The 14,879-nt window shown below is 44.2% G+C and overlaps 1 protein-coding gene across 1 annotated transcript in view; it reads left to right on the top strand.

The window, feature by feature from the left end:
- The window catches only part of RASGEF1A (RasGEF domain family member 1A), a 211,593-nt gene that overhangs the window by 167,095 nt on the left and 29,619 nt on the right, over nucleotides 1-14,879 (top strand). Inside the window, exon 3 of the mRNA XM_028729203.2 lies at nucleotides 8,316-8,495. Coding sequence (XP_028585036.2) covers nucleotides 8,316-8,495 — 180 coding nt within the window. The remainder of the gene's footprint in view (nucleotides 1-8,315; nucleotides 8,496-14,879) is intronic.

Genomic DNA, 14,879 nt, shown 5'->3' on the forward strand with positions numbered 1-14,879 from the left:
CGTTTTTATTTTGCCAGGAAGGCCTAGAGCACTTTCTCTTATCACCACAATTCTTCAGACTCTCCTTCCTGTGAAAGTTAGTTCAGGCACAGGGATCTGAACTATATTGTCCATTGTAAAAGTATTCACCCAGTTTCTCTGCAATCTTCTTTTCTTCCTTCAATATACCTTTGACCTACTTGTCGTCTAAAGGCTAAAGCACCTCCCTAGCTTATCTCCTGCTACTAATGTATATAGTGATTTTTTTGTTGTTGGTCTTTATGTTTGCTTGTTCATAACTATGTGCTCCTCACATTTCGTTCCCCCCATCTCATACTGTCTACTTGCACTTCTTTTGCCAAAGTTTGTTTCCTCATTTGGACAAGACTTTCTGAAGGTAGCCTTTTTTGCTTCTAACAGTTCCTTCACTCTGCTTGCAAACCACACCCCCTTGGTTCTGATGGTACCTTTCTTAATCGGTGGTAACCCTTCTAACTGAACTTCTAGTATTGTAGTTTTCAATCACCCTGAAGCATTCTGGAGACATCTGACCCTTCTTAACTTTCTCTTTCAACTTCATTTTGGGGAAATTTCCTCTTTTGAAGTCAGATGTGACTGTGTTGCATTTAACAATTAACCATGTGAGTAATCTTGTGCATATTTCAACACAGCAATGAAGGGCCGGGGGGGGGGGGTCATGGGGGTCATAAGGGCAGGGAATGGTGCATCTAAGAACTGTTTTTGCAATCAGCTTTTAAATTTTCTTTTGCATTTCCTACACTCGAACCCAAATAATGAAACCTAAATGAGCTAGAACATTCATTCGGTTTTTAAATAAGCCTCTTCTATATTTGATATGTCTAAATACTGGAAAAAGAGGTAACAAATGAAGACCAAAAGGCATGGCTACTTGTGGAAAAAATCAGAGGGATACAGTACCTGCCCTTTAACCCATAAATTATTCCAGGACAGGACAGCAGTTAACCCTATTAGCTGGGCAAAACGTGTCGGACAATAAAGGGCTATTGTAAGCGTACTAACATGATATACAGTAATTGTTTTATTATTATTTTAGTATTATTTACTAATTATGACCATTGTTATAAGAGTAGGAGTAGCAGCATGTTAGCAAGTGGGGAAGGGTGAGTCTCTACCCCAAGAAGCTCACATTCTAAATATATATAATGCGGAAGACAACAAAGGGAAGGAAGGGAGGCAAAGGAAACAGGATGAATGTAAGCAAAAGTTTGTTAGGTTTTAGCTGGGGATGAGAACACTGTTTTAATTATTAGGATCTGGGGAATTTTTCCACAGCTGCTAGCGTCATATTGAAGTAATGTGAAGTTGATGGCAATGCAGAGTGTGCTGTGTATCTGTTAATTCAATCTGTTTGGATTGCTGGATGATCATACTATTTGTTGCTTGTAAAACTTTGTAAGGAGCCATGTGCCCTGATAATGCTACATAAATGAATAATAATAATAATAATAATAGTCATCCAAATCACAAGTACACAATCCACGATTTGGCACTCATGCAAAGGGTCTGTTTGTCAGTGTTTACCGTTACTATCTGTCAGAATTCCCCTTCTGACAAGAAATAACTCAAAAAGCCGTTGTTCGAAACAACGAGGAACTATTTAGAGAAACAGAGTCGGTTCTGTGAAACTGGCTAGAAATACCCTGACTGCTCCACACACGATCTTGGGTGTTTTATTTTTTCAAAATAAAAACTCCAGTCCGTTCGGTAAGTTCCTCATCTTTGCCGCCCAGCCCTTTCGATCTCCGAGAAAGCAGAGCTGAAGGGTGAATGGGGAATAGTATTACCATGCGACCCAACCTGTTGGAAAGCTTTTCATAAAGGGAAGCAGAGGGTGGGCTCTTCCTTTCAAAGCTGGCACTCTCAGCGCACAAAAGGCAGCTGTAGTAGTAAACTCCACTCCTTTTGAATCAGACAAGCTTCCTCTCAGCCAACGGCAAGCCAAGCCAGCTGCTGACGTCAGAGCTCGTCTGGGAAGCTTGCAGGCTTGCTGCTTTTGCTCAGATGAACTGGAGCTGTTTTTGAGATCTGAGCTGGCGGGAAGGGCAGCTGAAGCCAGAGAGCTTTCTCGTCTTCTCCTCTCAGGCTCGAACTGCGATGCTCGGCTAAGGGTTACCTCTTTTAGAATGCCACCGGGATCAACATAACACTACAAGCTTATGTACATACTACAGAAAAGAATGAGGGTAAGGAAAAACAATTCCCCATTCTTCCTTTATTTCTCTTTTACGGAATTTTCTGGGAATGTTTTGTTTTGTTGTTCTAATACTTCTTTCCCCCTCCTCCCAAAACAGCAGTAAATGACATTCGGGACTCGGTCCCCCCAGGTGAAGCTTTGGCTTCTCTGCTAAACTGGAGTCGTGTCGCCTGTCATGCACTACAGCCAAGGTTTAAAAGTAGTGCGTATGTGGATATTGTTAAATGGCTTTGTGGGGAAAAGAACGGCTCCCACGTTAAAAAAAGCTGGAGGGGTGCCTCTCTCTTTTTCTCTTTATGGGATCCTGTCAAAGTGCATTTTTGCTTACAGATCCAAAATGCACATTGCGGTTTGGTTTCGCGTTTGGCTGCTGTTGTATAAATATAATTGGGCCAGCTTCAGAGCACTTGTGCTCCAGAGACTGCTGGCGAAAGTACAGTATGCATTTTACATTGTTTTATCTAGAAATAAGGAATTCTTTGAGCTCTATTCCAGTGTTTACTGACAGACATAACAAGAGTAGGTGACTTTTAGCCTCGGCATGGGCGAACATAAAGATCTTAAACATCCCAGCTCCGCATTCTTAACATGCCAAAGCAAATATATTGTTTCCCTCTCTCCCCCCCTCCCCTCCTTTCTCTCTCTCTCTCTCTCTCTCTCTCTCTCTCTGTCACACACACACACACACACACACACACACACGCAGTTAGCTTTTAACTTGTTTGGTTATTGCTCTCTTTTCTTGGAGTGGAACTAGATGTTGCTAGACGCACTACTTTGTGTATATTTTGTACTCCTCATGGCAACCTATAGCATTCTACAATGCACAATGTGATGTCATCACCCGTTTCATTTTTCTGACACCACGATCAATGATAAGAGAGGGAACACACGGCAGAATGTTATGTTATTTTAGATTTTTGTGTTCCTTGGGGCAGGGAGAGGTTTTGCTTTTTGCTTATATTATTCTATAATATACCACCTAAGGGAAACATGTCATGCAACTACAAGTCTCAAAACCATTGAATCCATTGTCTTGGCAGTCAATGTGGTACAGGGGGGTGGCATTTCCCTGGGCTGGGAAAATCCAGGTTCAAACATCTATTCAGTCATGTTTTTGGGGTAGCCTTCAGTAAGTCCCTGTTATGCCAACCTCAGAAGGTCATTCTGCTTTCCCACTCATTCTGAACATGTGGGTGCCAGGGAGCATGGGTAACGTGTGCACCAATACCAGCAAAGTTGCTAGCAGGTGCAAGCCTCTACCCAAGTGAGGAGGGGGTTGTTTAGTATAGATGTGCTAATATGTCATTTCATGGATTTGGAATCTCTTCATTCATGGCCAAGGATTCTAGTCTTCATATTCAAATCTAGGAGCCTAAGAACACAAGAGTGGTCCTTCTGGATCAGGCCAAAGGTTCATTTTGTCCAGCATTTTGTTTACATCAACAGCTGGCCAGATGATGAGCAAGGGCATGAAGGCAACAGCGCTTCCATGTGGTCTGCCCTCCACATCTGGTGTTCAGAGGTCTACTGCCTCTTAACATGGTAACTTTCAACTATCACAGCTGAGAGCTGTTGATACACCTGTCTTCCTCAAATGATAAGAGATAAGAACTACACAACTTTTATAAGACATCTGAAGGCAGCTCTGTATTGGGAAGTTTGACATTTTATTATTATTTTTTATGTGTTGGAAGCTGTCCAGGGTGGCTGGTGTATAAATAATAACATTTTTATTATTATCAGGATTGTATCCTAAATGGAGCCACTGATGAACAAGAGGGAGGGAGCAGCAGGCTTGGAAGCAAACCCAAGGTTTGCAAAAGTACAAAAAAAATTCCCTAGGGGAAAATCTTAAAAGGAAAACCCCATTACTACCAAAACCATCTAGTTAGTACTGTCCATAGTCGGTGGCCTCAGGATGCTGAATGTCCACTGGTGGAATGGCAACTGGGAGGAGTATGGAATGGTGTTCCTGAAAGAGGGCTTGGCTGGCAGGCTCTAACCTTGAAAAGAAGTGCACTACATGACAACATTTTGGGATGCAGGTGGCGCTGTGAGTTAAACCACAGAGCCTAGGACTTGCCGAACAGAAGGTCCGGGGTTTGAATCCCCACAACGGGGTGAGCTCCCATTGCTCGGTCCCTGCTCCTGCCAACCTAGCAGTTCAAAGCATGTCAAAGTGCAAGTAGATAAATAGGTACCACTCTGGCGGGAAGGTAGACGGCATTTCTGTGCACCGTTCTGGTTCACCAGAAGCGGCTTAGTCATGCTGGCCACATGACCCAGAAGCTGTACGCCAACTCCCTCAGCCAATAAAGCGAGATGAGCGTTAGAATCCCAGAGTCGGCCACGACTGGACCTAATGGTCAGGGGGCCCTTTACCTTTACCTTTACATACAACATTTTGTTGCAGGCCCCACTGGTCTAAGCAGATCCCTGCATCTTGTTGCTTTGAATCTTATGTTAATTATTCACTTTGTGAAGGAATACCTCCTTTTGCCTGTGTTAACCCTGCCAATGAATCAATGACCCTGCATTTTAATATTATGAAAGAAGCATGTTCCTTCCTATTCCATAATCTGCAGTTTGGGCATGCATCTAGATGAAATAGCCTGACAGTGCACACTGTACATGAGTAGCTCATTAAAAACCACTGCCATATCCCTTAAAAGGAAGGAGTAAACTCACAGGCAACTCGCATAATAAACAGAGTCGAGCTGCCGTCCAGGTCCCTCCCTCCCTCCCAAAGAAACATCCCATTTGTCAAGCTGTCATGTGAGCCTACAAGGATGCCTTGTGACTAAATTTGTGAAATACCACAGAACATTACCAAGGAAGCACTTGTGCATAGAATTGCCGTGTCTCATTTCTCAATTATATGTCAATTAGATGCTGTACATTTTGTCTCTCGTCCCCATTCACATGAGTCACTTCAAACATTTAAATGACAAACACTGGCCTGAACTGTGGGAGGGATATGCTGCTGTTTACTATTAGGGACATTCCGCCTTCTAAGTCGTAAACAGCTGTGCAGGATTCTGTCCTAGCATATGAGCTGGCAGGAGTTTTCTTCTTTTAGTTATGTCTTGGTGTCAGGGTGATGTTGGAATTAACTTAGACAAGTCCCCAACTGGCTAGCTAAATATTACTTGGGGAGGGGAGCTTCCTTAAAAGGGAACATAATGTTTGGCTGGTGCTTTATATAGCAGAGCTGGCTCACACTGAATTAATGTCCCATATGAAATTTAATGTTGCTCCCCCAGCTCACATCATGTTGTGGTATTGCCTCCTCAATGTTGTCCCAAAAGTAGTTCCATCCCCCTCTTTTTTATATGAGTAAATTGTGTGAAGGGAAGGACCTGAAAATGGGAGCAGTTATGAGAGTTGCAATACCCTTGTTCTAGCCCCTATTGTCCTAAGAGGTGTGAGGCATTTGTGTTACACCATTCAGGGTTTGTTCTGGGTTTCACAGTAGCCCCCTAGATTTTGATAAGCCAGGCAGCTGCATGTCCTTCATATTGTGTTGAGCTGCCAGGAATGCAGGGAGTGGAAGAGGGTGAACAGTAGAAAGCAACCATTATTTTAGTGTTAGTATTAATGATGAAGTGAGGTTGACTCACCACCTTGGACCTTGCAATGAACATCCATGAATTTTCATCAGGTAGTGGGAGGTTCATGAACTGTTTGCTTGCATATGCATCAAAGGGCAGTAAGGAGTCACACATGCCCATTACAAAGTTTGCTGAAGCTCCATAGCTGGTGGAATTTTTCATGTGCCATATAGACATTACATATGCATGGTAGAATTCTGAGTGATGGCATACAGGAGCTCTAGCAGTACTTAACAGTGATGTGTTATAACTTAGTTAATGAATCCTCAAATATTGCAGAATATCTACATTTTAGTGCGATTAAGGGGGACTTTGTGGTTTATGATGTGCCTGGCTTAGTTGCTCTAATGTCACAGAAAGCAGAAATGTCTCTGACTGCCAATGGCTCAGCAGCTCAGAGCCCAGAAACAAGCATGGCAGGCAGCAGGAAAGGTGATATGGAAGAAACGGGGGGTTTGCAAAGGAAAGGTCCTGAGAAAGCAGTGCCAATCCATCAAAGAAAGTAGGGTCCAGAGAATGGAGGGAAAGCAAAGGCTGGGGGGGGGGGGGGGAGAGAGACTGCAAAGAAAACTGAGATGGCAAAATTGCTCATGACCAGGAAATGCAAAGGTGAAGAATTGCATATTAGCTAGCAATAAAGAGCCCTATCTTTGGCTATAGGCATCGAGTAGTCACATATTTCAGGAAACAAATTTTCCACTAGATCCCTTGTTCATGGCAATAACACTGTCTCATGGACGTGATACCATACATACCAGCCATGAAATGTTTACAAAGCCATCCCAATATCCATGGCAAGAAGGAAGCAAAGCGATGTCACCTGAGCCACTATTGAGGATTTCTCTTAGCAGCTACTCCTGATATAGCTTAGCAACCTTGAAAATTCAGGCTAGTAAACACGAGATACTGAGAAAGCATATGGAGGGCTGATGCATAATCACTCTGACATTCACGTTTCATGATCTAAGCACACCATGGCAACTTGATTGTTTTCGCCTCCCATGTAAATTTGCTTTGCAGCCACACATATTTGTAGTTGTTGACTATCACATACTTCAGTCTGATAGCTAGGAGAAGAGCTGGGTGGGGGGGAGCTCTGATCCCTGCCAATAACCCAGGATAGCAGGTATACTATTTTTCCCTGAAGCAAGACAGAAACACAAGATCCTGTAAGGTTGTGTTTGCACTCACCAGTATGTTGTTAAGACAAGCAGACAGTCTGGCCCCATGTATTTCTGTCCCAGGATAAGACCTGGTTCCTGCCACCTCCCTCTGACCATGCTTAGAGAAAGCTGCCAGACTCAGAGACTCGGTTTAACCAACTGCTCGGTTTCCCAACTGTCCCTATAGCCTGCACACCTCTGAAAGCATCACCCCAGCAACGTGTTCTTCAGTGTTCCAGAAGCCAACTGCCTCCCCAGATTACCTGCTCTTTGGCAGATATTGTGTCATCAGACACATCTTCAGACACTTCTAGAAGTGTCCATGTATGAGAGGGCAGGGCAAATGAGATGAACTGCTGTCAAGATCTAAACCAGATCAAGGAGAACAGCCATGCTTGAATTGGTTTTCTGCTAAGTAGCCATCTAAACGGGTCAGGCAGAATTGCTTTGTTCCACCTTGGGAAGCTCCTCATGTCATGTGGATATTTCCTGCCCTGTCAAGATCCGGTGAAGAGACTTCACTACACATGCCCTGTCCTTGGGATGCTTAAACATTGATGGCCTTGGAAGAGCAGTGTCATTTCTCTTGAGAATTCTCCCCCCAAGTGAGGCCCATTGTTTGAAGTCTTTACTTACAAAGTTTAAACCCAGGAGTGAGGAGCTTGCAGATTTGCTGGACGAAGAGCCCACCAACCATGACCACTGATCACTTGGGCCGAGGCTATTGAGGATTAAGTTGAACAACCCTTGGAAGGGTACAGGTCCTCAACTCCTGTTGTAAGGCAACTCACTTCCACCATGTGTTTAATTTGTGGGTTTTTCGTTGGAATATTTTAATTGTGAATCTTAAGCTTCTCTTTTAATAGTTACTTGTTTTTATAGGAATCCTTATGAACAATTTTTAAGACTGATTGTTTGGTTTACTCTTTGTAAGAATGTGTCCTCGAGGTTGTCTTCAAACACTCTTATTGCGAGACACAAATGTCATCCTGCTAGACAGTGCACAATGTAGACCTATCAATGCGTATTTAATTTAACAACAAAGCCAGACAAAAGGCTTCGTGCACACTTGGGCATGTTGGGACTGCAAATTCCTCTTCCAAAGTTCATTCTATGTTATGTGCAGTACAAAAAAGCAGTCTGACCCTATGAAGAGTTGGCCAGAGGTCTAAGCCGAATAATTGTAGTGGACTTAAGCAGGCCTAATGTTGCACAGGATCAGGCTGATATTTCTTCAAAACATGGGAAAGCACCAATGAGACACATGAAGAAGCCGCTGTATATGGCTCACATCACTTCCATTTTCTCCCTCCACTTTTGCAGGAAACTATGCCCCAGACACCAATATTTTCCAGCATGCTTGGTTCCGGATGTAGTGGGCAGGTGCAGCCAGATACAGGAGAGAGGAGTGGAGATCCTGTTTATCAAGATGGGAGTCTCATCTCTGGATCACTAGAGGCCCTGATTGAACGCCTAGTACCCACCACAGACTATTATCCAGATGTAAGTAAATGGTTGGAGTTTTCCTTATTTTTTGCCACCATTTTCATGGCCTGGGGACTTGAGGGTATGCAGAGCTGCTGGAGGAGAACTGAATTCATCCTTGGTGTTTATAAGTTTATAACACTTTCCTAGGATTTTTAGTTAGCCATTGGTTGGTTGGTTGGTTGGTTGGTTGAAGCAGCTTTTCCCATGGAAACATGGTGAGCATATTTGCACAATACAGTTAAATTTCTTTAAAAGTCATTTTCTCTCCCTAAGGAGCTTTGTGATCTGTAGTTTGGGGGGAGGGGAGGGGGGAATCTCCTCCCTCTGACCAGAGGCTGTTCTCAGCATTATCCAGCTAAGGATCCTGGTAGAGAAAGCCATGTAAAAAAAAGAAGAACTTGTATAAAATCTGTAGAACTTTGCTGTGCAGATATGGCCTAGATACTTTAGTTTGGTTGTTGAACTGTCAGCTTTCTGGTCAGATCTTTGTTAGTATACACTGATTTTGAATTTTCAAGCTTTTATTATTTGGATTTGGACTGGGGAGACCTCGGCCCAAAGCTCACTTGGTAGCCTTAAGCTAGTCACTCTCTCTTTGTTAACCAGCTTCACAGGGTTATTTTGAGGAGAAACTATACCAACCTGAGTTACTTGGATTAGAGGAAATTCATGAAAATAAATATAAATAGCAAAACAAATGCAGATTTGCTGCATCCAGTGTTTTAAAAATGCACTTTCTGAGTATACACCTTCATAAATTCCTTAAGACAGCATGCTGATTGCCAGACCTCAGGGAAATGATTTGATCATGCCATTTCAACAATGAGGGGCTTATCTCACACAAAAATTAAGTGAATAAATTTTCATCTGAGGTGTGTTAGAAAGTATCCACCCTTAAACTGGGATGATGTTTGGCAGTGGCTTAAGCCTCTTGGTTTGCATACTGCTGTGGCTGTTGAGTATTTACCGGTAAATGCAGTCATAAATTGGTTTTCAAACGCCTTGTGACTCAAATGTTTTGGCTCCTGAACGCCGCAAACCCAGAAGTGAGTGTTCCAATATGCGAACTTTTTTTGGAAGCCGAATGTCCGTCGTGGCTTTTGATTGAGTGCGGGAAGCTCCTGCAGCCAATCAGAAGCTGCACTTTGGGTTTTCAAAAGTTGAACAAACTTCTGGAATGGATTCCATTTGAGAACCATGCTTGATAAGAGTGGGACAAAATGAAATGGCAAGTAGCATGAGTATTGTCATATCTCAGAGGCCCCTGATTTCAGGGGCAAGCTGCATCATCACCTTTTAAAACAATCTCTTCATATTCCCCTCCTCCTGCTCCCACAGTCAAATCTGCCAATTCATGTACCTCTTGAAGGAGGAGAATGTCTGACATACTCAACTTTAGTCACATGATAAAAAGTTATTGAGTCCTACCAGCCTATTAAACCAGTTCTGCTGACCTGTAATTGCATTGCACCTAGTAGACAGGCAGTTCCCATGTATGTGTAAACCCTGGAAGGTTGCTTCTAAATAGTTTGCTCTATTCTTTCCTGACCTTTTAAATGCATACAGCACAACATGCACAACATGCATGTTTGATCTTTCCTTTATGATGCTGGGGGGGGGGCATATTTATGCTTCTATGTATCTGTGAATTAGGGGCAAACTCTGAAGGTTGAAGGATTCCAAATATGAACACCAGCTTAAAAACAAACAAACCAAAAACTTGTCACATTTAAATTGGGACCAGCTTGAAACTGCATTTGTCTCCTACTCCTGGCACTAGCCAGCCCTCCCCTGCTGGTTTCTCCTTTTTCCAAACAAAAAGTAATAGTTATTTTTGGGAAGAGAAGGGATAACCAGATGTGTGGTCTGTCCTTAGCTGGAAATTATGCCCTCCCACCCGAGTATATGCAGGAGTTTTCTATGCCTCCTGAATTGAATCCGGAGACAGAGAAAAGCATAATCACTGTGGTCTTTGGCTGTCTTCTTCTGCCAAGGACTGTGAGATTTGCAGTTTTGTCTTTCAAATCAATTCAAGAAGAAGGGGGAATTGCACAGTCTGCAGCAAGAAAATACAATATTTCCATAGTGGCCCATATATTACACAATCCTTGCCTTTTGGTGCCATTATCCAGGTTATACCCAAGATTGGTGTGCCAGTCTTGCCCCATTTCATAGAATCATGGAGTTGGTAATGACACTGAGGATCATCTAGTCCAGCCCCCTGCAATGCAAAAATAGGCAGCTGTCGCTTACGGGAATCGAATCTGCAACCTTGGCATTATCAGCACCACACTCTAACCAAGGGAGCTATCCAGTTGTCTCCTTACACTACTGACATAATTAACAATGGAAACAAAAGTTGATTTTATGCAGTCTTTGCTCAGATTAAATTCTGGGGCCATTTTAGCACACCATTATAACAACCAGCTACGTCCTCACCATTCCCAAGCAGAAATTGTCCCATACCCATGTCTCCAACTGGATACAAATTCCAGAAAGGCGCAAAAAGATCACTTGGAGCATAACAAGTTTCCCCCCCATCTTCTTCTGGCCACGCTGGAGAGTAACAGGAAAACTACAAGGGTGGTTAGTGGGGGGGAAAGGAGAGAGAAGAGGTACACACAGTTCCGTAGAGGATTCTGTGCATACAGGACTTCATTTGCCTAGTACCCAGGAAAATATGCGTACTCGCAAGACTTCAGCTTTCTGGAGGTTAGGAATGGAATGTCCTTAGCTGCAACCCTTGATGCCCATTGCAAGCAAACATTTCAGAAAAACATTCAGACAAAACATTCTGGATTGAACAGAATGAGCTGAAGGGGAAAATATTTTTCTTCTTCTTCCTCAGAAGTTATCACTGCATTCTTGGTCCTTAAGTAACAGTTACTATTTTAGTCTTCCCTTTTCTCTTCCTGTTCTCCTCCTCCCCTCCTTCAATTAAGCGTGTCTCTTAGCAACAAGTTTAGGAGCTATAGGAATCCACTTCGACCTTTTCAGTTTCAAGGCCCCAAACCTTCTTTTGTATCATCTTAAATTGGGCCAAGGGTTCATGGGGTTTTCCCCTTCTCCCAAATTCTCCCCAGCTGCTGGAAACTAAGTGGGGTGTAATTTTCAACCCTAAAGATTCCACAGCCTCAATTTGTTTGCACAACCATGGTGGCACAGAAAAAAATATCATGATAGTTGCATGTGGCCTCCATGCATGGGTACCAGTTTCTCCCTGTTGTTGCTGCTTCTGAATAGTACCTTAGGGGAGTGGCTGGTGCTACCATCTAGCATTAACTGGGCCCTGTGTCTAAAAGTTGGAACATTTGCCCAGCATCTGCCCAGGATGATGTTTTGGTTGACACTGATAGTTGTCAGTGGTTGGTGAATGTTTGGAATGGTCTCATCTGTGTCTCTATGTGGGGACACATAGAAAACAAGCCTTTTTGGCTGGGCAGGTTGGGGAAGTTGAGCTATCTCTCTGACTTTCAGCATTTCTGCATGCATGCATGGGTTTTTTGCTTTTCATATGAGACAACAATTCTGCCTTCCAGCCTGGGACCTGGGACCTTTGTAAAGCCTCATTTAGCGTGCTTCAACACTGTTGCTATATTTGGGTGGGATTCAGGTTACACTATTACTGTTGACTTGGGGCTCCTGTGCAACAAACCTCTGTCCCCACCCCACCCCACCCCACCGATTGGATTTTAATGATAAGGAAAGTGGCAAGAAGCACTGGAAAGTTGGAATAAGATTTGCTTCACAAACAAATCAGAATGAATGCTCCATAAACAGCCAATGTCTAACATGACTGCAAACTTTGTGCAAACAAATCAGGATGAATGCTCAATAATGAACAGGTCATCTGGATCCAACTTTCATTTCAGTCCTCCTCTTTCTAGAAGTCTATGAATCTATTTAAAAAGGAAACTGCTTCTTGAGGCAACATAAGCAGTTTTGAGCGGGGCGGGGGGGACTTTCAGCTGCAAATTCACTTGCAAACTCGATGGCTTCCCTCATTTTTTCCCATCCTAAGAATCAAATCAGTGTAGGTTGTTTTTAGAAGAGAACCCAACTTGTTTTTCAGCTCTCACCCTTTCTAAGTTCATACATCATTACTCAAGAGCTGGCTCGAGTCTGTCCTTTTTAAGGAAAGCACACGCAGAGGAATGCAGTACGTTAAGTGTTCTCTTGCTGTAATATGCATTTTGCAGTGTTTTTAAAAAATGACATTCAAATTACATTAATCACAGGCCACTAAAATAAGCTCATCAGCTGCTTGCCTCCAACTCACTGTGTGCAGACTTCCATCCAGAACAAATTGTTCACTCCTGAACCACTCTCACAAAAATGGAGTTGGCAGTAGGGCTGGGCACACACGCTTCCATTCTGAAATGGATCTGGGCCCCAAACCAATTGTGGGGTGGGGGAATAAGCCCTAATGTTTTGTTAAAGTTTTAAACCCTAACCAAAAGGGGGCAAGGGAGAAAGGGGGCACTTTGTCTGCCCCAGTGGCGTAGCGTGGGGGGTGCAGGGGGGGCCGGCCGCACCGGGCGCAACATCTGGGGTTAGGGCAAATCCACGGGTTAGGGGGCACAAATCCACGGGTTAGGGGGCGCAAATTACTTGCCTTGCCCCGGGTGCTGACAACCCACGCTACGCCACTGGTCTGCCCCCTCTCCCTCTGACCCCACTGCAGGCCTGTTGGGATGTTGTTTGCCAGCACATTCCCTGAGGGGAACATACTGGTGAAGGAGACCCCCGCAGCCAGCAGGACTGAGCCCTCTGCCCACTGGGATTTAACCAAATCTGGTGCACATTCCTAGCTTGCAGTGTCCATTCTAGGCTTGGCTGATGTATCGATACATCACCCTAGACCAGTATGAGGGCCAGAGCACGATGGCTGCTTCACCTGGTGGCAGTGGCATAGCATGGGTTGTCAGCACCCGGGGCAAGGCAAGTAATTTGCGCCCCCTAACCCGTGGATTTGCGCCCCCTAACCCGTGGATTTGCGCCCCCTAACCTGTGGATTTGCCCTAACCCCAGATGTTGCGCCCGGTGTGGCCGGCCCCCCCTGCACCCCCCACGCTATGCCACTGCCTGGTGGTATTTCGTGGGTGAAGCATCTGCCACTGAGTACCTCTTCTCCTGTAAACACATTTTAACAAGGGTGTGGGGGGAGGTCTTTGGGATCAGGGCTTCTGTTGGGTGCAGACTGGGGGATTCAGATGCTGGTTTGGGCTCCCAGTTGCCTAACCCCCCTGTAAAGGAATACTGGATTATCTAAGGGCAAAGTACCCTCCCACACCCTTATTACCCACACTTCCAGCATGTCTGCGTGCAGCGTTGGCATAATGAGTGATAGTGTATTTGAGGCCACCTCACTGTAGACATTTAAAAGCCGTTACCGGGATTGCAAGTGGGCTGATTTTCTTATTTTACAGGGGTTTGGTACAGAACGTCTCAAATCACCTTCCCAGACACTGTTGCCTGCCTACACATGGCAGTATATGAGATTGGGGTCAGGTAGGCACAGGTTTGGACGCACTCCCACATGAATGCAATCAAAGATGTTGTGAAAGCTAGACCCACCCACCCCTCAGTGTCTTAAACGGTTTCCCTGGTTTCCTTTTAACATATGGAAACCTATTCAAAATGTTAGGGCCAACCTTTTCAGAGAAGTGTCTCTCTCCAGACTGTGTGTGGGAGGGCTCAGCTGTAAAGTATTCCCCACATAAAAGCCTCTCTGCACATTGGAAGCTAACACATTAAGGAAAAGACATTGAATTTTGGGGTGCTTTCCAGGCATTGCTCCCTACCAAGCATTCTGAGCAGGCGCAACTCCAGGAACAGATTGCACCCAGTTTATATTTGGTATAATTGACTTTCTTACAAAGGAGCTCAGTGCGGAATTTCTGCTTCACAACTACAGTGCCAGGAAGGTTTCGCTAAGAGATATTGGACTTGCCCCTTCAGAGCCAAATGGGAATTTGAACCTGAGTTTCTTGTATCTAACCCGACATTCTAGCTCATAAACTTGTGACTATTTGCATAGAGGCTGTTCCCGCCCCCCCGCCCCCCCCCCGCAGAAGTGTTTAGTCCTGGTTTTCCCCAGGTATTTCCCCATCTTCTGAACACTGGGGAAATGCCACATAGGCCTCTGTAGCTTCTTGTTTTGCAAACCTTTTGTCCACGAGAAACAAAACACGTTGGTCTCAAATGCAGAATCACTCCCAGAGACAGTGAAACCTCTGGCCTACAAAAACAGTAATTGAGGCTGAAAAATTGTTACCAGACTAGACTTGTGCTATTTTAGACTGCAGGTGATAATAAGGGACGGAGTATGTTTGAATGGTTTCTCCCACAACACACATACACAAACACTGCACGTTAGACACTAACCTGTAGAAGCAA

The sequence above is a fragment of the Podarcis muralis genome, chromosome 6, assembly GCF_964188315.1.
Source record: "Podarcis muralis chromosome 6, rPodMur119.hap1.1, whole genome shotgun sequence".
In the NCBI taxonomy this organism is placed as follows: domain Eukaryota; kingdom Metazoa; phylum Chordata; class Lepidosauria; order Squamata; family Lacertidae; genus Podarcis; species Podarcis muralis.